The sequence below is a fragment of the Amborella trichopoda genome, chromosome 8, assembly GCF_054954075.1.
Source record: "Amborella trichopoda isolate Santa Cruz 75 chromosome 8, AtrichopodaSantaCruz75HAP2 v2.0, whole genome shotgun sequence".
NCBI lineage: Eukaryota > Viridiplantae > Streptophyta > Magnoliopsida > Amborellales > Amborellaceae > Amborella > Amborella trichopoda.
The window spans coordinates 27,343,536-27,366,459 of NC_142343.1; the positions used below are offsets into that span (position 1 = coordinate 27,343,536).

General features: G+C 39.1%; 1 protein-coding gene across 1 annotated transcript; it reads right to left on the bottom strand.

Annotated features, from left to right (window-relative positions):
- Positions 1–157: 157 nt before the first annotated feature.
- EMB506 (Ankyrin repeat family protein) lies at positions 158–22,913 on the bottom strand. The gene is made up of 7 exons (XM_006843202.4): positions 22,523–22,913; positions 4,455–4,534; positions 4,088–4,189; positions 3,910–4,008; positions 3,732–3,830; positions 3,527–3,625; positions 158–549 (listed from the first exon to the last, which is right to left on the bottom strand). The coding sequence occupies exons 1-7, from the start codon at positions 22,887–22,889 to the stop codon at positions 436–438; spliced, it is 960 nt and encodes a 319-aa protein (XP_006843265.2). The 5' UTR covers positions 22,890–22,913; the 3' UTR covers positions 158–435.
- Between the last annotated feature and the right edge of the window lie 11 nt (positions 22,914–22,924).

Here is a 22,924-nt window from a genome sequence, read left to right on the forward strand (position 1 = left end):
GATGCAAATGATTGAAGAATGAAATCAAGTATCTATATGAAGTCATTGCATTGCATGTGTTTTAGGTCAGAGGAACCTTTTAGGACCTATGTCGATCACTCAACTCTTAAATCAATCAAACCCTCCAAAAACTGGCTACAGCCATCAAGTGATAGAATTTTTGCACAAAAAAAGCACATCCCTGTATCTTTTCATACATATAAATCACATATCACACTCGCAAATGAATTCTCATGTTCAACTAAGAAATATAACTAACCATATTGCAGTCTATCAAAGAACAATGAAGGAATAGCTGAAAAGTAATTGGCAAATTCAACCAAAAACAAGCATGCAACCTCAAAACTTAGCCACGTGAAGGTGAAAACAGAGAAAGAAAAATTGCATAAACAATAGCTATAAAGAATGAACAAATCCTGATTGCAATGTCAGGACTTAAGGATCCCTGTTTACACCATCTGCAGGAACAAGCTTAAGCAGCTTGGCTAGTTCATATGACTTGAACTCCCTCCCATAGCATAAACTAAGATCCAGAGCTGTCTTTCCATCCTACAACACAGGAGAATGGAGCGGGCAATGAACACTGTTAGATCTTATCCAAACAGGAAATGCAACCACTACAAGTATGAGTGCGCAAGAAAAACAAACCAAGGCAATAAACAATAACAAGATGGTTTACTACAGTGGAGAAACACGATGCTTTTTATTGCTAGAGACCATTGTTATAAAGGTTTCACAGTAGATGATGTACCAATTTCAGGGAGTGGAACTGCTGGTGAATCTTTCAACGATTAGATGGCAAACTATAATTTGAGAATACTAGCCTAGAGGATCAGAGGTCCATCTCAAGGATCAATGCCCCAATCTTCAGTGCCTGATATCACGGAACCTCATTTGTTGTTTTTCTTTGTTGATAATGGAACTTGATCAACTCACAAGATTTAGATGAAAGAAAGTTTACAAACAACAGACAGCTTGAGTCTATACGGATGGTGCACTGATTATTTACAGCTAAAAATGGATAAATTGCCAAACCAAATTTTGCTAGGTGGAAGACAATAAAGCTAGGTCATGAGAACAGCAATATGCCGCAGCCCTGCACTAAAGCAAGCAAACATTTCCAGAGATTTACTGCTCAAGATACAGGAATAGGACCAAAGGAGCCTGAAGGCCTGTTGGTGGGTGTGGAAATCATCATTGGCACCAAGCAGTCAATGCTGCGCGAAACCTAGAGATGCTAGTGCATATAGTGTAAAAGTTGAAAATGGAACCTTCATGCGATAGATAGCAGATGCTGTCAGACCGCTATTGTTCACATGAGCAATGGCTTTGTGTTCTGGTAACTGTATATATTCCTTATCTATTTGAATAAAAATAAGGGAAAATTATAGATACCGCACTTGACCCAACTTTCTCGGCATCCACACACACCGCCCCCAAAAAAAAAAAAAAAATTACTGTTTAAACACATCACTAACCCCTCAACATTGGGTTTAGAGGGAGTCATTTCCATCATAAGAAAGTTACATTTTTACTTGGGGGTTGGATGCAATTAGTGATGTGGTTTAGGTATTGGGATTGGGAGAGGGCATGCCTAGAAAGTTGGCTCTTGGGGGTATCTATAATTTTCCCTAAAAATAATGCATCCAGTTTCATTAGTTCGAATGTAATAATACAATGGTACATTGAGCCATCTTCAAGCATTAGTTTTTTCTTTCTATTTTTTGATGAAATTGACAGAGATGTATTTATATACAAAACTACATACAATTAAATGCTTGCAAAATGACAAAACTAAAATGGTCTGTAAAACACTCATAGAAACCAAGTTTGCCTTCAACAAAAAAGGGATTAATTTTCTCAAAGAATAAAGTGGGAAGCCCCCTAGTGGGAGACGAGAGAGAGGCGGAGGAGGAGGAGGAGGAGGAGGGAATGGGGGGGGGGGGGGGGGGGGTAGTGGGGGGAACCTGCAACAAAGCACATACATTTGAAAAATATGCTCAAAAATGGGTCTGGCTGACCAGCAGACCTCCCCTGGGTGGGCGGGAGGCAACCCAACCCAGGTCTGGAGCCGTCAAATGGAACTGGCAGGACAAATTTGGGTCAGGTAGGGGTTGACCCAACCCAACATATTTACATATAATACATAAATATTAAAATCATATTTTAAATATAATATATTAGTATGGTTCAATATCTTGACCAGGAACCGACCCAACCCGTATTAATCCAAGTCGGGTCTGAGTCCAACATGGACCCAACCCCTGTCTGCCTCTAACTGCGGACCTAGTTGGGTCAGGGTCAACCCTAACCGGACCTGACCCATTTATAGCCTTATTCAGAAACGGGGTAAAGTGGAAAGGGGAAAATTTTGGAGCCATGTCTTCAAGCATCAATTAACCTGTGAGATAAGGCAGATGCAGGTTTTACAAGAAGATGGTTCTGGGTTTATGCATAAATGGAACACTTCAATGATAATGAAATTCCAGACAAACAAGTCAACACAAGATTCTCAAGTACAGGCACACTTGTTACTAATAGTGGTGCCAAGGAATCATACTGGAATGAGTTAATAGCTGCATCAAGTGCTGAAAATGACTTGCAGTCGTAATCTGTGGAAGAGGAGAAGCTATGAACATGCATTCTTTTCACTAACAAAATCACTAATAGGTCAACCATGAGTCTCACTACCTAACAAACAAGTTGGCCAAGATCATTCATGTGAAAGACATTTTGGAAAAGGACATCCCTTGGCTAAATGTTTTCCTCTTTAATTAAATTTTTATTAACCAATGAGGATAGTAGACCTGACACAATCCACTTTGTAAAACCATAAAGATACATTACGGATAGAATACAGAAATAATTCCAATGTTCACAAAGACACGTCTTTCAATACTTCATCTGAACCAGGGTATCATTCTACCGAGTCCCAAGCTCCAACATGTTAATCTTAAAAAAGGTTTAACATGAAAAAGAGAGAGATCTGCATATGACCTAACTTCAACATCTCTCTAGGACATGCTCAATACCTCAAAAGCCATTGCACAAGGTTTCATGTACGCATTAACACATAAGATCATATCATCAGCTTACTAATGTAATCAGGTGCACGTCAAATAAAAATAAGGAATCATCTGTCAAATAAGTGATAATACTATCAATTACGTTGAGACTGCATCATACAACAGTAAAGGGTAACTTCAATTTCATCGTATAAAAGATGGAATGCGAGAAACTGTTTTGAGCACTCATCTCTCTGCGTGCTGTTGACTTTCTGCAAGTAGAACCTAACCCATATGGCTTCGAAAAAGTTCCTTGCCTTACTTTGCCATTGGATATTTTCCATGTTATAAGGAAACTGCTATGTATCCTTTGGATAGTTCCATGTCCTTCCTAAGATAACTTATACGCATCACAATTATTATTTGACTCAAGTGCTGCTACCATCACAACCATCAAACTTAGGTAAATAAAAAGGTGCAAAGCAAGAAATTTATGATGAGAAGTAAGACAGTAATCTCACCTTGGTTCTCCTTGTCTTATCGGCTCCATTGACCAATAGTACTTTGGCTATATCCCTACACCGACTTTGGATTGCAACATGTAGAGGTGTCCAGCCATCCTAAAAGAGTAATTGAAAGGGAAAAAAAAAATTCAGACTTTAAATTTCAGTACACAACTAGAATTCTCCATTTTCAAGAAATGGAATAAAAAATCCACCCACTCACATCATCCGCAATGTTTATGTCAACCTTATATTTGATCAGTAGTTTAACGGTCTGCATGGCACCAACTTGAACCGCATAGTGTAACAATGTAGCACCATCCTGTTATGGAAACTTTGACATATTTTCAATTGAGACTAAATAAGGAAGCTCAAGACAAATATGGGAACATTGGCCTCACCTCATCTCTTACATGAGGATTTGCACCAGCCCTGAGAAGATGACTAATAACCGCCTCTTTTTTTGCTATAACTGCCTTGTGAAGAGCAGTAAAACCATCCTGTAACGCAAATGCTACTATTGCACCAATTCTTGAATGGGAGATTGTTCAGGACAAAGCTTGAAGAAGATGAGACTACCTTATCAACAGCATCAACGGAGGCATCATCAAGTTCCAGTAACTTGTCCATGAAAGCTATTTGCCCAGATGCTGCAAGAGTATGAATGGGGCTCCATTTTGGCTGCAGCACACAATTAAGGAAATTAGAGTCTAAAGGAATGTCAGTTATCTTAATTTCAATGTTACTTCGAGTGAACTTTCGTATTACTCATGTCAGAATCATTCTGAAAGTACAGTTAGAATTCATGTAACATGAAAAAAGGAATGAGATAAACATAAAAATTGGATGCCATCTCCTAAGCTTCCAACCCATACATGCAGAGCTAGAAAGCAGATATATTTAGCTACATAAGACAAGAAGTTGGCGGGATGATTATGAAACCCACCGTTGATATTTTATTGAGAACAGGAGCCTCATTGTTCTGCAAAATAGCAATTTCTTCAGGTTCCAATAATTGCTCCACCTCTGTATGCATCAAAGGAATATCAGATTCTTTATCAAAATGGAGGAATAATAGAAGCTTTACCAAAACAGAAATAACACAAAAGCAAATAAAATTGCAATTTGAGGCACAAATAAAGACAAAGTATACAAGAAATCTATGCTTGTTTAGGACTGTTAAAATTATTTTTATCTAAGTTCTAGGACCTAAGTGTCCTTTCATATTTTGTACGGGCAGTTTTGCCCTTTCATATTTTTTAAAAATATTTAAGTGGTTTAAGAGGTGCATGAGTGGTTAGTTTTGAACCTCATGTCACTCTCTTCTCTCTCTTCGTCTCTCCTATCTCTTCTCTCTCTTCTTTTTCTTTTTTCCCTTTTCTCTCTATAGATAAGCTGACATGGTATTAGAGCAAATCTATTCTTTCATCTTCCCTCGTCTCTAAACTCTAAACTTTCATCTTTCCCTTTCTCTAAACCCTAAACTTTTGTATTCCCCTTTCCTTTCCAAAACGAAAAAAAACAATAAACTTTAACCCTGTTGATGCCGATCTTGTCAAGGGATACCCTAGATCTAAACCCTAGGGTTTTGTGTGCAGAAGATCATGTTGATCTGCTGCTAGTGTGACGATGCTGCTGTGTGTGTTTTCTCTTTCGAGATTAAGATCTACAAAGAGGTCATGACCTAGTATCAATAATGGCAGCATGGTGATGCTAAGATATGTTTAATGTGATGCCCTAATTCGTTCAAGTGTAGAACGTGACCTGATCCAAATGATAAGCATCTCTTCCCTCTTTATGTGGTTTCTAATATTGTACTAAGTGACTAAAATTTGACAATCCTGGTTGCCCTCATTCCCCTTTATTTTATATACTCATGGATAAGGAAATTAAACCTGGAATCCTTAGTTTTCCTAGAAGATACAAATGATCTCGTTAAAATTAAATGAGCCTAATTATGTTGTATGGGCCCAATCTGTTAAAGCATTTCTCGATGCAAGAGGAAACTAAAATACTTAACGGAAGACAAGCCTAGTAAATTTGATAGTCGATATGAAAACGGATGATAAGAATTATACAATCATGACCTGGTTGTTGAGTAATATGGAACCCCAAACAAATACCAATGTGATGTTTCTCGATACAGCTCAAGAAATTTGGGACATTTTGAAAGAAACGAACTCATAAGATAAAGGTATATGAGTTGTTTTAGAAGATGTTTCAATTGCAACAAGGTAATAAAAATGTGTGACTATTATAGTACCCTTAGGGATATATGGGAGAAGTTGAATTTATATCAACTTATATCTGGTGATGTGGACTTACAGAAGAGGCAGCATGAAGAAATTAGGGTTGCGAAATTTTTATGTAGCTTTAATCCTGAGTACCATTCGATACGTGAACAAATCTTGGTAAGCGATGAACTCCCATCTCTCACAAATGTTTACACGCACATTCAATAGGTCAATATATCTAGTTCTCCCACTGCTTTTGACTCGAATAAAATTGATGGATCAATCTTGAATACAGTTGTAGGGAAGGCGATGGAGGTCGAGGACGTAGTCGTGGCGCAAGAAGAGAATGAGCTAGGGGTGATCGTGGCAGGGGACTAGGAACTAACAAGTGTACATATTGTGGGCGTACAAATCATACAGTTGATAAATGTTGAGACAAGGTTGGTAAGCCTGCGTAGGCAAACCTAGCTACTTATACACATGAGAGTGATGACCTTTATCTGAATGGGCCCAGTGATTGCCAACAACAATCGGATTCTGCCAGTGACTCTATTGTGCTTCCCAAAGAAGAATATAATAAACTTGTTAAACAAGTACATCAATCTACGGTTCCCTCTTCCTCTTATACTGCCATCCTTGCCAATTCAAGTACTATTGTGCTTCAAGCCTCTCAGAAACCTATACCTGAGTTATTGACTCAGGAGCATCTAATCACTTTACCGGTGAGTCCTTTGTTTTTACATCTCTAATTAAATGTATTCCTAATTCCTCTGTTACTCTAGCTGATTGATCAATATCCAATGTGACAGGCCAGAGTACAGTTATGCCTACTTCTTCCCTTTCTCTATCATCTACATTATATGTACCAAAGTTCTGTTTCAATTTATTATCCGTGAGCAAATTAACAGAATTTATTCATTACCATGTAACCTTTTATCCTTCTTCTTGCGTCTTTTAGGAACTAAAGACAGAGAGGACGATTGGTGGCAGGTATCATCAGGCGCCCTCTACAACTTAGATTACGAACTTATTGATGTTGTTCTTCACTTTGCTAATTTTCCTTTCTTATGGCATTAATGGTTGGCTCATCCTTCTCTCAATAACTTGAAGCTATTAGTTCCATCTTTGGAGTTTACATCTGCTTTATAGTATGAAGCTTCAGTTAAGAAAGCATCATAGGGTCTCATTTCGTCCTAGAGTTGACAAATGGAGTCTTGTTCCATTTATAGTGGTTCACTCTGATATATGTGGTTCAGCTAGAGTACAAACTTTGTATGGTCATAGGTATTTTGTAACTTTTGTGGATGATTATTCACAAATGAATGGTTATATTTAATAAAAGAGATATATGAGATTAGCTCCAATTTTCAATTGTTTCACAAAGATATCCAAACTCAATTCAATAAGAATATGTATATTTTACGTTCTGATAATGCTTAAGGGAATCTTTCTAAAAAATTTTATTTTGCTCAAAATGGGATTTTTACACCAAATCTCTTGTGCGCATACACCTCAACAGAATGTGGTTGCTGAAAGGAAAAATCAACACTTACTTGAAGTAGCTCGTTCTTTAGCCATTAATATCCATGTTCGAAAGGTTTATTGGGGAGATGCCTTGCTGACCTCATACTATTTAATTAATCATATGCCCCCTTTAGTCTTAGATGGAAAAATACCACACTCAGTTCTCTTTCCTAATATTCCACTGGTTTGTTGTTCCTCCATGAGTGTTTGGGTGTGTTTGCTTTGTTCATATGTTATGTGTTGGTAATGATAAGCTAGATCACCAGGTTGTCAAGTGTGTCTTTCTACGGTATTTATGCTTCCAGAAGTGTTATCGTTGTTATCATCCTAGTTTACGGAAGAAATTTGTTTGTGCCGATGTTACCTTTCTTTAAGATACCCTTTATTTTTCAAAGAGAGTCGTGTGCTTGATATAGATATTTCTTATCGTGCTTCTGAAGAAGTCTCAAAGTCCTTGCCTTCTATGATTCCTCTTCCTATTTCTATTGATATTTCTTTTTCACCCCAGTTACGTGAATCCACTGAATCTAGTACATCTACACATCATGTTGTTCCTCAGGAGCAGCCTATAAAGTTTTACACTAGAAGAAAATGGACATCCCCTACCAACTCAGCTAACCACTCAATCATCATCTTTGTCTACTAATCCTTCACTCTTGTGATGATATACCTATTGCCATCAATAAAGTTATCAGGTATTGTATTCAACATCCGATAGCACATTTTGCTACCTTTACAAATTTGTCTCCATCATATCGAAGTTTGTTTTAGCCATTTCATCTATTTATGTTCCTAAGACCTATCAAGAAGCACTGTTTCATACCAGGAGGATGAGAGCAATGGAAGAGGAGATGGATGCACTTCATTGAAATGATACATGGGAACTCACTGAGTAAGCAGCTGGAAAAAGGTTGTTGGGTGTCAATGGATCCATACAGTCAAATATCAACCTGATGTCACTGTCGAAAGGTTAAAGTCAGATTGGCAGCCAATGGATTCAAACAAACATTTGGCATTGACTACTTTGAAACCATTTGCCCTTGTTTCTAAACTTAATTCAGTTCAAGTGGTTATATTAATGGCTGCCAACAAGGGATGTTCGTTGAGGCAACTTGGTATCAAGAATGCTTCTCCATGGTGATTTAAAATTGGGCAGGTTCACCATCTAACAAGTGGTCTACCACAGGTTATTGTACATTACTACATTTATTGGCAGAAACTTAGTAACATGGAGAAGCAAGAAAAAAAAATGTTGTAGCTAGATCTAATGCAGAGGCTAAATATAGAGCAATAGCATATACCACATATGAATTGATGTGGCTGAAAACATTGATGCAGGAGATGGGTTTAGTGTTGCTAAACTTGTGAAGATGTATTATGATAATAAAGCTGCCACTTATAGAACAAGTAATCCAATGTTTCATGAAAGGACCAAGCACATTGAAGTAGGCTGTCATTCTATCCAAGAGAGAGTTGCTAGTAGTCAGGCGTCTACTCTATATGTGAAATCTAAGGACCCAGCAGGCAAACATCTTCAACAAAGGCCTTGGTCATAATATGTTCCAAACAATTTGTTCCAAGTTGGGCATGGGTAACATTTATGCTCCACCTTGAGGGGAAATGTTAAAAGTCCTTTTATCTAAGTTCTAGGATCCTAGGGTCCTTTCATTTTTTGTATGGGCAGTTTTTCCCCTTCATATTTTTTCGTAATATTTAAGTGGTTTAAGAGGTGTGTGAGGGGTTAGTTTGAACCACATTTCGCTCTCTTCTCTTTCACTCACGTCTCTCTCTCATTCTTCTTTTTCTCTTTTCTCTTTTCTCTCTAGATTCTCTGACAAGGACAGTTCCAATGTGTAGTGTAATACCGCACATCCAATAGGGTTCATCAAATTGAAAATAAATAAAAAGTAGAAATTAGTCAAGATTTTCTTTTTACGAAGAGTAACTTTTGTATAGAAAAAAGAATTTACATTTTACTAAAACTAAAGACGGCATCCCACAAGTTGGGCCTTAGACTACAATTGTAAAGCAGATAGAAGAAAAGAGAGAGAGAAAAAGAGAGAGAGAGAGAGAGAGAGAGAGAGAGAGAGAGAAGTAATACTAAGGAGAGAAACAGAAAATGAACTGAAAACCCAAAAGAAGAACTCAAAATGGTGTGCAACAGGATCCCACTGAATAGAAAGAAACAAACTTAACAGCACTAGTGTAGACAAAGTTTTTCTTGAGCTTGAAGAAAACTTTAATAGTGTGAGAAAGAGGCGTAACTGTTGGAGCCAATCCCTGGCTTGAAGGTCCACGACAGCCTCCTTGGAAGATGAGGGCAGGGGCTCTGATAGGCAAAGTAAAAGGAAACTGTTCACCGAGTTTTGGGGGAGCTTTCAGTCACGAAGCAGATCGCAAATCAGGGGAACCTTCTGTCCTCAACAGAAGGAGCTTGTAATTTTGAGGGTGGATAAATTGAAGGAGAAGGGGCATAGGGAGAGATAATGGATGAGCAGAAGAAGTTTAGGGATGAAGAGAGAGAAGCGGGGGTAGAGGAAAAGAGGGGGAAAGGGAAAGAGAAAAGGGAAGACGAGAAGCCTGGTATCCTACCAAAGAGAAGAAAAGGGTAAGGGGCTAAAGAAGGGGAAACTAGAAAGATAGAAAGAGAAAAGGAGGTGAGAGAGGAGAGAGAAGGAGATAGCCCAGCGCAAGAGAGTAGGAGAGAACCCAGCATAAGAAAAAGACCTTTATTTTTTTCTTTTTTTTTCCTTTCTCCCTTTTTTTCCTTCTCTTTTTTTCTACTCCATCCCCTAAATAGTCCTTTGATTCCCCCTTCTATTTTTTTCATGTTTTTTGGGGGGGGGAGCGGGGGGATTTAACTATAGAGCGACAAGAGAGAAGAGAGAGATTAGAGCAAAGAGAAGAGAAAGAGAGATTAGAGATTGGTGGGGTGGGGTGGGGTGGGGTGGGGTGAAGCATACCTGGTTTGAGGGGCTGAGGAGAGGACATTCCTCTCGTAGCAGAGCCAAAAATAGTGAACAATACCCCATCTTAGGCTAGGGGAAGGGGAGAAGGACAGAGGGATTACGGTGAAAGTGCTAAAGATAGAGATAGATGTGGGCTGCCATAGAGTGAAAGGTCAGGGGTGAGACAAGAAGACCAAGAGAGAAAGAGGAACCTGAAAATAATGCCCAGAAAAACCCTTTTTGTGTTCAATTTTCTATTTTTTCCTTTCAAGGCTATTCTCCACATTCTTCACTTTTTTCTTTCTTTTTTTTTTCCTTTTTTTCCTCCTGTTTTGCTTTTCTTTTTATGTCCTCTTTTTTTTTTTTTCAAGATTTTTATTCCCATAATCCTTGTGAAATCCAAATGAGCTAAGAATGGTTTGCGACAATCATCGAAATAAGGATTATATAACTAGTTACGTCGAATATACCATGACATGGAACATAATAGCTCTTTTCACTGCACAAAGATATTGCAAAATAAGTTATAATATTTTTTTGAGCACTTGTGGTTCCACTCTTCAAAAGACATCTTTCCATGGCACGAACTTCCCTTATTTCCAAAGTTGTGTTTAGTCTAGTAGTTTTAAGAAGTCCAAATATTGACAATATCATAGTTTATATTGAGTAGGTAATGATCAAAAAGAAGCTTAGGAAACACCTGTTTTAGATTTATCACAGAATTTTCTTGAATAGCAAATAGTGTAAAATATAAAATTTACCCATTCTATAGAAAAGAAAGCTATCCATTAAATATTTCACACAAAAAGATGAATCACAAATTTGCGATTCCCTTGGGAACTAACAGCTAATTGCTCCGTTGAATTCATTAAAAAGGCATCAAAGAAGAGTACAAAGAGACTCACTTAAAGTCTTATTAAATATTTATCAGAAAATATTTCATTTGCTAAGGAAAAATAACTCCAAGGTTGTTCCGCTACAATGTCTCCTAACAAGAATATGACACCAAAATAATAAACCAGAGGAAAGAACACCAATTAAGAACAAATTCACCAAGAATGCATAATAATCAAGAGATTTTCAGTAAAACATGGGTTCGGGAAGAATTCCAGGCACTTGCAAGCAACGTGTTTTGTTTACATCCAACTTTACAAACAAAGAAGTGAACACTTCCAATAAGTGGGTTACAAAGACATCAAACAAATTCGAAGAAAAAGAAAAGATTACAAACATGAGACCCAGGGATCAATGTAGATCCCGTATACCTTGTGTTATGAAGCGAGGGAGTCAAAGTTGCTACTTTCTCTCCCTAGAACTCTGAAGGACTTCACTCCAGCATTTACTGGTTTGTTCTCTCATTTCTCGAAGAAGTACCACGACCTCTGTATATTGAAATTTTTATGTGAGTTGAAGCAGTTATCCTCTGAGCTATGATCCAAATTTGTGCTGGAATTCTATATCTCCTGAATGGTCCAAAACGGATCTTTTGTATGTTGAGGCACACTCTTATATAATGGGTGTCCAAGTAAAATTTCAACCTTTGACAAGTATAAATCCTCAAATATGATCTTTCTGGAGCATGTTCCAAACTAAAAACATCCAAGAATCAGTTCATGAGATCTCTTGCTCCTTTAGGCCTGAAATCCCATGATTTAGGGAATGGTTATGGTTGCACCAAAATGTGCTATAAATCTCAAGATATTTGAAGATCAAGTTACTTCCAAAACAATATTCACGGTTTAGAAAAGCTGCTGCTTTTTGTCTAATGCTTGATTTCTTTAACCCTATTTTTAGACTGTACCAGCGATCACTTACCCATATCATCTCCATGATATCTGGAACCAAATCAATCCACACTCTTCTACATTTTGAAAGAAATCTCAGGTCAAGCACCATAGAGATACACTTTCTAATTTTTCTGCCATCTCTCTGATTTCAGGATTGTATGACCATATCTTGCTCAAAATCCATTCTGCTTTTTGTCTAATCCTTGATTTCTTTAACCCTATTTTTAGATTGTACCAGGGATCACTTACCCATATTATCTCCATGATATCTGGAACCAAATAAATCCAAACTCTTTCTACATTTGAAAGAAATCTCAAGTCAAGCACCATAGAGATACACTTTCTAATTTTTCTGCCATCTCTCTGATTTAAGGATTGTATGGCCATATCTTGCTCAAAATCCATTCTAGAAATATTCTCCAGGGTTCCATGATTGTGCTAGAAGAAACCCTGATCAATTGGAACTCACAAACATGAGAAATCATCAAAAACTGAGTTTTCTGCAAAGGCAGAAGGCTTCTGCTGAAAAGGCGGAGCAAGGCTGCCGCAAAAAGACAGCTACAATCTGGCAGCAAGTGAAGAAAATTAGAAAAACCCCTTCTGAGTGTTCAAAAATTATGACATTCTAACTGGATATTCCCGACACAATCCCAAACTTCTCCACAAAACTTCAGCTCAAAATTTTTAGTCACTTGATCCCACAAATAAATCCCAAGGTAGAACCTATTTTCAAGGCTGTTTTCTGCTTCATAAAACTGGGCCGATAATGAAGAAGAATTTGATTGACCCATCTAGAGGTATCCAAAAATATGAATTCTTTACAGTAGCTTTCCAATACCTTGAACTATATTCACATAAAATTTCAGCTTAATGAATGACCTCTTGCATGGGCAACTCAAGTATGCCGCAGAGCCTCCGAAGTTAATGAGATTTTTGTAGAAGTATCGAAGACATATACGTACCTTCGCAAAAAATATCAGCGTTTCCGTGAATCAAAGTCATTGTCAAATGAAAATAATCATGAACTTGTCTTCATAGGCTGCATTCCGCAAACTGATATTGTTTTCTTTCTGAACTCGATTTATTTGGACACCCTACACATGTCCAAAATTCATGAAATTTTCACTAAAGGTCCCCAAGACTCTCCTCTATCCGAATCAAAAATCCATTCTTGATTAGATGGCATTAAATTCACCTATTTGAGCTCATGGCAAACTCCACTGCAGCAGTCGGCTACAGACTGCAACAGCCGAGCACCTCCCGGTTTTGGATTTATTTGAACCCTCAACGTCATCCAAATTGAATAAAATTTTATATGTAAAATGCCAAGGAATTCTTCTATTAACCTAAAAAATGTGATCTTGATTGGAGGTCATTATAGTAACCTATTTGAAACTAGGGTGAACACCAGCAATCTGTTTACAAACTGCTACAGAAGAGGATTTCCCATTTTTCTTTTTGGCCTCCTCAATGATCTCTAAACTGACAAAGATTTTAGGAACCAAATCCCTCCAACTTAAGACTTTTCCCACTTTCAATTCATCTAACCCATTCGTAAGGTTGCCGAAGAGGCAAACTTGAAGTTTCCGTGGTTCTGCGGCACATTCATAGATGCCATCAAAACTCATCATTAATTAAGAAAAAAAAGGACCTTTCTTGGAAATACTTTTCTTAGGCGTCCACCAATTTTTTATCTCTCGGGGCACCATTCGACCTAAACTGCCATGTTTCCCGCAGATCAGTATTCACTCTGTGGCAGACTTATCCTGTTCTAAAGTTTGCTATGCTTGTGTAACCTCATTTTTCATTGCTTTCCTGGTTCTTTCCATGACCCTGGACCATCCAACATTACTTCTATTCAATATTTTTCCAATTTTTTAAGTGTCTTACAAAACACGCCCAAATAAAGGATCATATCAATGATCTTCCATATTTACCTAGTGGACTATACATGTTACAGGACTAATAGTAGGTTTGTGATTATCAACCCAAATGGCAGCAGGCTCAGGGATCTATAGGTTATGAAGCAATTGGTAAGATGAGCTGTGCTTCTAGCTTTTTTTTCAGAATGTTCATTTATATTGCATAAAAGAGATGTACAAAAAATGAGGCACCCCAATACAGGGCACCCTATACAAAAACCCCACAAGGGTCCAAAAAATTCTTTACAACAAGTAATTGAAGGTACAAGGAGAGAGAGCAGGGGAGAAGAGAGGAACAAAAAGGTTAAGGCCCAAAGTGGGGTTCAATTGGGCTCCCTCCTTTGCCAAAGAATCAGCCACAGAATTGGCTTCCCTATAGTCATGAATCCAAGAGACTCTCAAACCCCAGCATATGACAGTTATCTCTTCGAAGATGTAGTCAAGCCGCAATGGGTAGGACATGAGGTTGGATGCCTATGAGATGGCGTTCTTGGAATCTCCTTCCACAAGCTCAGGATTCCAATTGGGATTAAACTTGCGAAGGTCCTCCAACAGGGCAAGGGCCTCAGCAAGAGTAGAGTCCACAAAACCTATTGGTTCGGAGAAGGGCAGCAAAGTGCTATCGTCATGAGTTCTAAAGACGCGTCCTATTCCTGAGGGCCCAGGTTTGCCAAGGGAGCAACCATCAAAGTTCAACATAACTGAGCCTGGTTCTGGCGGTCTCTAGAGTGAGGCCTGAGAAATTATAGTGGTGGCCAAAAGCAAAAAAGTATCCCAATTGCTGTGGAGGTCAAAAAGAGAGAAGTCTTTAAAAAACTTGTGATTTCTTGCCCAAAGAGAGAAGGCTTCTAACTTTTTTGATCAAGGATGCTACAGTGGTTCGCTCACCCCTGAATATTCTACTGTTTCTTTCTCTCCAAATCAGCCAAATGTGGGCGGCCACTGAGGCGTTTCAAAGTATTCTCCCTGTTTTGGGCCAGGGAGTGGAAAGAAAGGCCTCAAACAGGTGCGGAATTGATCAGGGAGTGACCCATGGCCACTGGGAAAGTTATAGTAGATCAGTCCATAAGGCTCTGGCCAGGTCACAGTGGAGAAAAAGGTGTCCGTTGGATTACTCGGCTTTCATGCACATGACACATCCATTGGGGCAGGGTACCCCTCCTTTGAATGTGGTCGACAGTCAGCACTCGTTTGTAAAGTGCTATCACAGAACACCTGTATCCTCAGGGGAATAAGGGGGAACCAAGCTTTGGAAGTAAGGGTAAGGGGAGGGGAGGTAGGGTTGGGGTGGACTGCAGTTACGGATCGACAGAAAGAGGACACCGAGTGAGAAGCTTCCCGAGGATGCAGTTGCCCATTTAACCTTATCTTCCCCACTTGGAAGGAGTTCAGCCAAAGCTCTGAATTCTTCTAACTCATGTTCAGCTAGGAGCTTCCTGAAATTTGGTGACCAAGATCTAGACAACTCTGAGGCGATGAAATTTTGGGCCACTGAGGAATGGGCATCACAAGCTAGGAGGAAAAGGTTTAGGCAATTGGTCCCTGAAAGGAGTATGGGCAATCCAGGTGTCTGTCAAAAATTTTACTCTATTCCCCTCCCTTGGGCGGAAGCGTATATGTTGGAGGAATTGCTTTCTGCAGCCAAGGACCAACCTACAAAAGCCCTAGATATTGCCAGAAGACAAGGGTGTCAACTACGTACTATAGGTGGGAAATGTTGGGGCCAATGTTCAATAAGTCAGAGGCGGTGGGGGGGGGCTGGGCCTCCTATGCAGGCGCCCCAGACCCAAAGGCAGCCGGTGTTCTTTGAAAACAAAAATTGGATCCCTCACACCTCCCCCATTTTATTGTATATAGAATTGTTTAATAAGTTTTGTGCATAATATATTGTTAAAACTTAACACCTAAGCCTGAAAATTAGACCAAAAAAAAAAAGGTCATACTTGAAAAAATTAGAAGTGGTCATCTAAACAATTACAAATAGGAAGTGAAGTAAAAATAGTAGAGACATTGACCCTTTAATATATTGGGTTCTTATTAAGCCAAAAAATAATTCTAGGTAAAACATACATATCAAAATTGCAATGATATAACACAAAATCGAAAAAGGATATCACACATGCAATTATTTAATAAGCATTACAAATATTAAACTAACTAATAAAATAATTATGCTTTATGAATCATAAATCGAGAAAACACATTACACATGGAATTATTTAATAAGCAATTATTAAACTAACTAATAAAATAATAATTCAAAGAGATAATAACATATCTACTATATATCATAGAGTATCAAAAAAAATTACAAATAGCAAACAATAGCATCATTAGACATTAAGGGATAAAAATACAAATCCTAATGAAAACTTTGAAATATACCAACCTTCTTAAAGTGGACTCGACTTCGGGCCAAACTGAAATGCTTGGGATCCCAAATCTCCTCTTATACAACTCCTATAAACCTCAAAAAGATTGGAGATGAATATCCTTTAATATCGTGACCATTCGAGGATTTCCAAAAAAAATTTGATCTCTCAAAAAATCTTCAAATCTAGTTTTTTTCAAGTTGTTTCTCACTCTAAAGTTCACTGAAATTGTTTTTGGGTGCAAGAATGGTCATGCCCCCCCAAAGTCGATCATGGCGCCTAGTTCTGCCCGCCTAATAATGTCTGCCTTTAATACACCTAACCGTTTATTCCAAAAGTCTGCCTAGGCGGTCGGGCGGACGACTTGTCGTTCATTGGTTGGGGCCATCACTGCTGGATTGGAAGCCTCTCAGGAAGCCCACTTGGTAAAGCCTAGAAATGGTTGAGCTGAAAATTTCGACCACAATGGCAAAGAGGAAAAGGGACAACGGGTCCCCTTGGAAGAGACCCCTGCTGGCCTGGAAGAATCCCTTAGAGGATCTATTGATCAACACCAAGAAAACAAGATTGGATATGCAACCTCTAATCCAATTTCTCCATTTGGATTCAAACACCATTCTCCTGAGAGTCTCGTCAAGGATCAACCAGTCTACGTGGTTGTATGCTTTTTCACAATCAAGTTTAATGATAAGTCCAGGGATCTTGGAGATGGAGCGTGAGTGAATACACTCATAGGAGGGCCCCATCTAAGATCTGGTCATCCTTGACAAAAGCTCCTTGAGAACGGGAAATAACCCAATTGAGGAATGCTCTAAGTCTTGAGGCCAACACTTTGGAAAGCAACTTATAAGAACTATTAACTAGACTAATGGGCCTAAAATCCTTGAGCTCCTCTGCCCCTTCAATCGTTGGGATTAGGGCAACAAAAGTGGCATTCATGGCTTTGTTGATCACCCCTCTGGAATGAAATTCAGAAAGAGATGACATCAAGTAGGATGGTTTCCCATAAGGTCTTAAAGAAAGCTATTGGGTACCCATCTGGGCCAGGGACTCTATCAGGGATCAGTTGTTAATGGCTTTGAGAATTTCATCCTCCGAAAAGGGTCATTCCAGCTATGTAGATCTTTTGGGGGAAAATGGAATGAATGGAATTCCAGTTGTGGGACCACCTTGTGATGTTGAAGTCCCCCCCGAGACACCAAATTGGGGGGGGGGGGGGGGGGGGGGGGGGCAATGGAGGCTATGGATTGTAGTTCCGCCCAAAAAGAAGGCCTAAGATTGTCTGAATTTGGGCCAAGAATGGCGGTGCACTTCCACTGCAAACCGTCTGACAACCTAGAGAGAACTACAGTCGCGGAGAACTCACCTATTTTGGAATCTAGCAGGGAGTGTAAAGTGGGGTCTCAGAGTAACCAAATGCCTCTCAATGCCCCTAGAGCCTCGAGGGCGACCAAGTGCAAGGCCAGAGACCCCAAACGTTCTTGATTTGGGAAAGAGTCAGGGAAGGAAGCTTGGTCTCAATAAGTGCAAGGATGGATGGGGAATGCTTCGAGCTTAGGTCCTGGGCAGCATTTCTTTTATGTGGTTGGCCCAATCCACAGATGTTCCAGATTAGAATCTTCATGGGGCACGGAGAGAGAGGTAGTTGCACCTAGAAGTGCGCCTGGGAAGCTACCTGACCAGATGAAACTGATCGACCGGAAGTGTGAGGTGAGGTTCCGGAGGATATCCTTTGTCATAATTCACCCCAAAAACAAGGTTGGAGATGTTGGACAGCTCTCGTTTGCCCTTGGTCTTTGTTTTGGATTGGGAAGAAGCATATGCAGCGATGAAATCCTCCAAGACTTCCTTAGGGCCTTTGAATTTGAAGCCTATAACCTTGAGGACGTCAAACAAATATCCTTGGGCACAAACCATGTCCTAAACAAATACAGAATCGACATAGGCTGTTGAGTCTGCCAAGGTGCTCTCAAGGGAGTCTATAGAAGGAATAGGGTAATTTAAGTAATCATATGCTTGAGGGGTATTCTAGTAATTTTGGCTCATATCATGTATTTTGGTTATTTTCCCATATTGAATTTATCTTAGGGAAAATATCATATTAAATCCCCCTATGAATCCAGGTTCCAAGAGAAACCTCATAGTTATTTTGATTTCAATCAGCATTCTATCTGCTCTACACTTTTCACTCACTACTTTTCGTGCCACTTCCCTAATTTTCCATTATTCTTTTTTTGGGAAATTGTCCCATACAATATGCTGGGTTCTGTAGAATTCAAGGGGTTAAACCATCTTCTCCCTCTATCCCTTTCTCATAATCTCTCTCCTGAAACACTCTCCCTCTATCTGCACTTACTCTCTTTCTAAACAAACCCCCCCACACACACACACACACACAACAACAAAAAGAAAAATGAAAAAAAAAATCCTCAGCCTTCATTATTTTGTTTCCTCCACCCCGTGTAAACCCTAACCTAACACCATTAGTCCTAACATGAACCCAAAAGCTCCTCTCTCTCTACAAACCTAGAAGGTCCAAGGCCCCATTATTTTTCGAAAACTCCAAGGCCTTTCCCTCTATATCCAAGAAGTTCAACTCTCAATTTTCTGTTTATATTACCCAAACCAACAGCCCTTATCTCTCTCTCCACCCAAACTCAGATACCCCTAATAGTGCTGCCCTTTTGCACCTTACCTATCAGTGATTTATCTCTCAGCTCACCACTTAGATACCCCTAATAGTGCTGCCCTTTTTCACCTTCTTGTGATTTTTATCTTTCATCTCATTTTTTTATCTTACCATTTTACTTTGCCAAACTCCACGGGTGCTTCCTCTCAGCCAAATTCCCCTAAGTCCCTATCATCTCTCTCTATGACATACAATAACAATCATTCATTTATAGGGTTTTTGCCGGAGTATGGATGGAAGACAAGACACAGGAACCTTGGTAATCTTAATTTGTTTTCAATGATCAGCTACTAATTTGTTGAAATTCATTACCAAGATCAAATACTAATTTGAGAATGAGTATATTAGATATAAGATAGACCATTTTAGGTAATTATTTTTATTTTTGGGTATACAAAATTGAAAAAATTGCCAGAGCATAGAGATTTTTGAGAGCGAGGAAGTATACTCATCCTCATATTTTTCAATTCCTTGTTGGTTTATCCATCACACTGGTAGTCGGCATTCTAGAAGAAAAGCCAAAAGCGACTAGTCGCTTTCTCAAATGCCTCTTTACTATAGTCTAGTAGAGTTTAATATCCCGAATACCTATGTACTAGAATAGAGTCTTTTGCCTCATTCCTTAACCTCCAACGCACGCTATTAGGAATTATGTATAAAGATAAGGCCCATGAATTGTAGTAGAGAGAAAGATGAATCCATGATACAGCATAGAGATAGCATTTGAGAACCCACAATTATGTATAAAGATAAACCAATGAATTGCAGCCAATAGCAGAAAAATAGAGTTCACAAATTTTGGTGTAGAGAAAAATGATCAGGGTTTTAGGATGAGCAACCCAGCCCATGCTAGAGAGAGAATGAGAGAAAGAGAGCATACAAATTTGGATGCAGAGGAAAAGGATAAAGGTTTTTAGGATGAGCATAGATAAAGTGACAAAGCATAGAGTTTGGGTTGAGAGAAAGAATATAATGAGATAATGAGATGGAGAGAAAGAGCAGATTGGGGCCTTGAATTGGAAAGGAAGAAGTTTGAGTGAGCCAATCTTTGGAAAAAGTTAATGAGAAAATGACGAAAGTGGTACTGCAGCAGGTGGTGGTGGTGGTGGTGGTGGCCGGGGGGGGGGGGGGGGGGGGGGGGTGGGTGTATGCAAGGAGTAGTGAAAAACGAATGCCACTTGAAATCAAAACAATCAGGAGGTAGTTTTCAAAATCAAGAATTTCAGGGGGGAGGAATATGATATTTTCCCTTGACTTTACTTGAGACATGATTGATCAGACGATAACATACTGATTTTCTCTTAACCAACATTTGTACAATATAGAGGCATCCTTTTCAATTTGGTAATTCTAGAGGATACCAAATTACTTCTTGGCCCTTCAGAGCAGTCATAATTGGCTTGGTCACTCTAGAGGATTGCTAATTGGTTTAGTGTGTGCTAAAGACGTTCCAATAAGGACGGGAAAGGAACAAAAATCCAAAGTATTTTAGATTGCTTCAAAAGTTTATGGCTGTCACTGTGGTTTGTCAAGTGTATTACATGTGCACCTAAGAGAACATGAGAAGTATTATATGCCTGTAGAGGAGGCAGTTGCTTCATTTTAAGGAACACCGGTTAAATTGCTACGTGTACAGTTTTGTTCGATACAAATGTAACTTAGACTCTAGCACTATAGGGTTTCTGATATGTTTAAACACACCATGGTCACAACAAACTCGTCTGACACTTTAGAAATTTAAGCACTTCTACTGAACTTTTTTTAATGAAATGCCCATATGAAAGTACTAATCTCATTTAACATCCACCTCCCTCTTCATTTAAATGATACACAAAATTATCATGTCTGAAAGGCCAACCTTGGGGTTGGCATTTTCAGACACTCATATCCACATAAGAGGTTAGCATTTGTATCAGTGTTTTTTAAACATTGCTATGTGCCCTTCTATGAGTGGCAAAACAATAAATGATAGAATTCGGAATGAATATATCTGAAGGAACTTATGAGTAGCTCCAATACGCAATAAGATGAGGAAAGTAGACTTAGATGGTTTGGCCATGTGCAACATCAACCTAGAACAGCATCGGTTAGGAGGGGCAATTTGGTTTAAGTGAAAGGCTCAAAAATGACAAAAGGAAGGCCTAAAACGGCATGGATGGAAGTAGTGAAAAGAGATGTGGTGACTTATGGTCAAATTGAGGATATGGGCCCTGATAGAGCAGAATGGCGTGAAACTGGATTTATGTAGCGACCCTAAATAATTGGGACAAGGTTCAGATGATGATGATGATGATGATGTTAGTGCCTTTGTTGTAACTAATTATTCTAGAGTAAACTCAATTTCAATGCTTGTGTGGATATTGTTGGATGGGCTCACAAGGTTTTTCTAGCTTTATTAATAGTTGAAGCTAAGAGAACACAATAACTTTTTTGCGCTGATAAGGTAAGCATTCTACAATTTCAAAGTATTGTAGATGACAAACAAGAGAACTCAAAATTCTTTTTTTTTTTTGAGAGAAGGTAACTTTTAACAAGAGAACTCAAAATTCTTTTGCACATTTTGCCACAAAATTTTGAGAATCATGTTAAGATCCAGCATCCACATGAGGGGTGAATTTAGATGGGGGAGAGGTACAAGAGAAAATGGATACACAAGATTGGGAGAAGCTTGGCTTCCTTAAAGTTCCATGACCTCTATTATCAAGAAAAACCCCAATTACAAAGAATGCCCATTTCCTTGAAATGATGCAAAACTTTTTCTAAGGACTGGCCTAACCAACATAACAGAAAGTGTGTCTAAGGACTGTATGGGTCACACGCCAGCCAATTTGGGGATCAGGGAACCACCAAGGACCGTGTTGGAGAAGATGACTAATCCATAAAGGGATTAAGCTTCGCCACACCAGCAAAGGTATTTGTTGAAAATATATATGATGGCTCATTCACTTGTACAAGTGAATGAAGCACATTATGCTTTATCACTGACACTAAGAAAAGCCATTTCATAAACAGGTCCGTGAAGCCACCATCCAAAAGCAAATGGGAAATCAGATGCTTTGAAGGACACAGGTCTTGAAGGTTTGGGAAGATGGGATATAGTTCCAAACGTTCAGGAAACAAAATGCATATTGTATGCGCATATTATAGTTGCCCTAACGCAGTTATTTCATACCACATCAAAAGAAAAACGACTGGAATGAAACACTTCTTTCAGTGGGTTACCCATCAGTACTCATCTTAGCAAAATTAATATTTTGAAAGGAACATAATTTTTCAGGAGATAAAAGAGAGGAAATCATCAACATTTACAACAATTTGCTCAATTTTCAACTTAACAACCTCCATGCTCAGAATCAACAGCAATTTGGAAAAACCCCATTCGAGAAGTTCTCCAGCAGGGAAGAGTCCAACATTCTCATAAGGACACCAACTCCAATACACTATTCGAACTCAAATTATGCAAGCAAGTCGCAACCTTCTCCAAGTTGCAACAAAAACAAGAACAAAACAAAGGAGACGAAGAAGGCAAGTAACGTACGTTTAACAAGATTCCGGTACTCCATCTCCTGTGTTCGGAGACGCATGAAAGAAGAAGAAGTATCAATGGAATGAGTAGCATGGTCATCTTCTTCTTCTTCAACTTCTTCAGAATCAGAGGCAGTCCACTCACCATCATAATCAGGCTCCTCCCACTCCCCTTCTGATGATTCAATTGGATCGTCATATCTTCCTCTTCTGGCCATTGCTGATACTCGACAGCTGGAAGAGCCGCAGCAGAGAGGAGGACGAGGGATTTTGAGAAAAGTAGAAGGAAGAGGCAATGGGGGAAAACAGAAGGGAGATGGTGGCAGGGCTTGGATATGGAAAGGGAGGGAGGGTGCGCGCCCTGCGACGAACCACATCATTCTCCAATTACTTCCATCGCCAACAGCTCAACGAT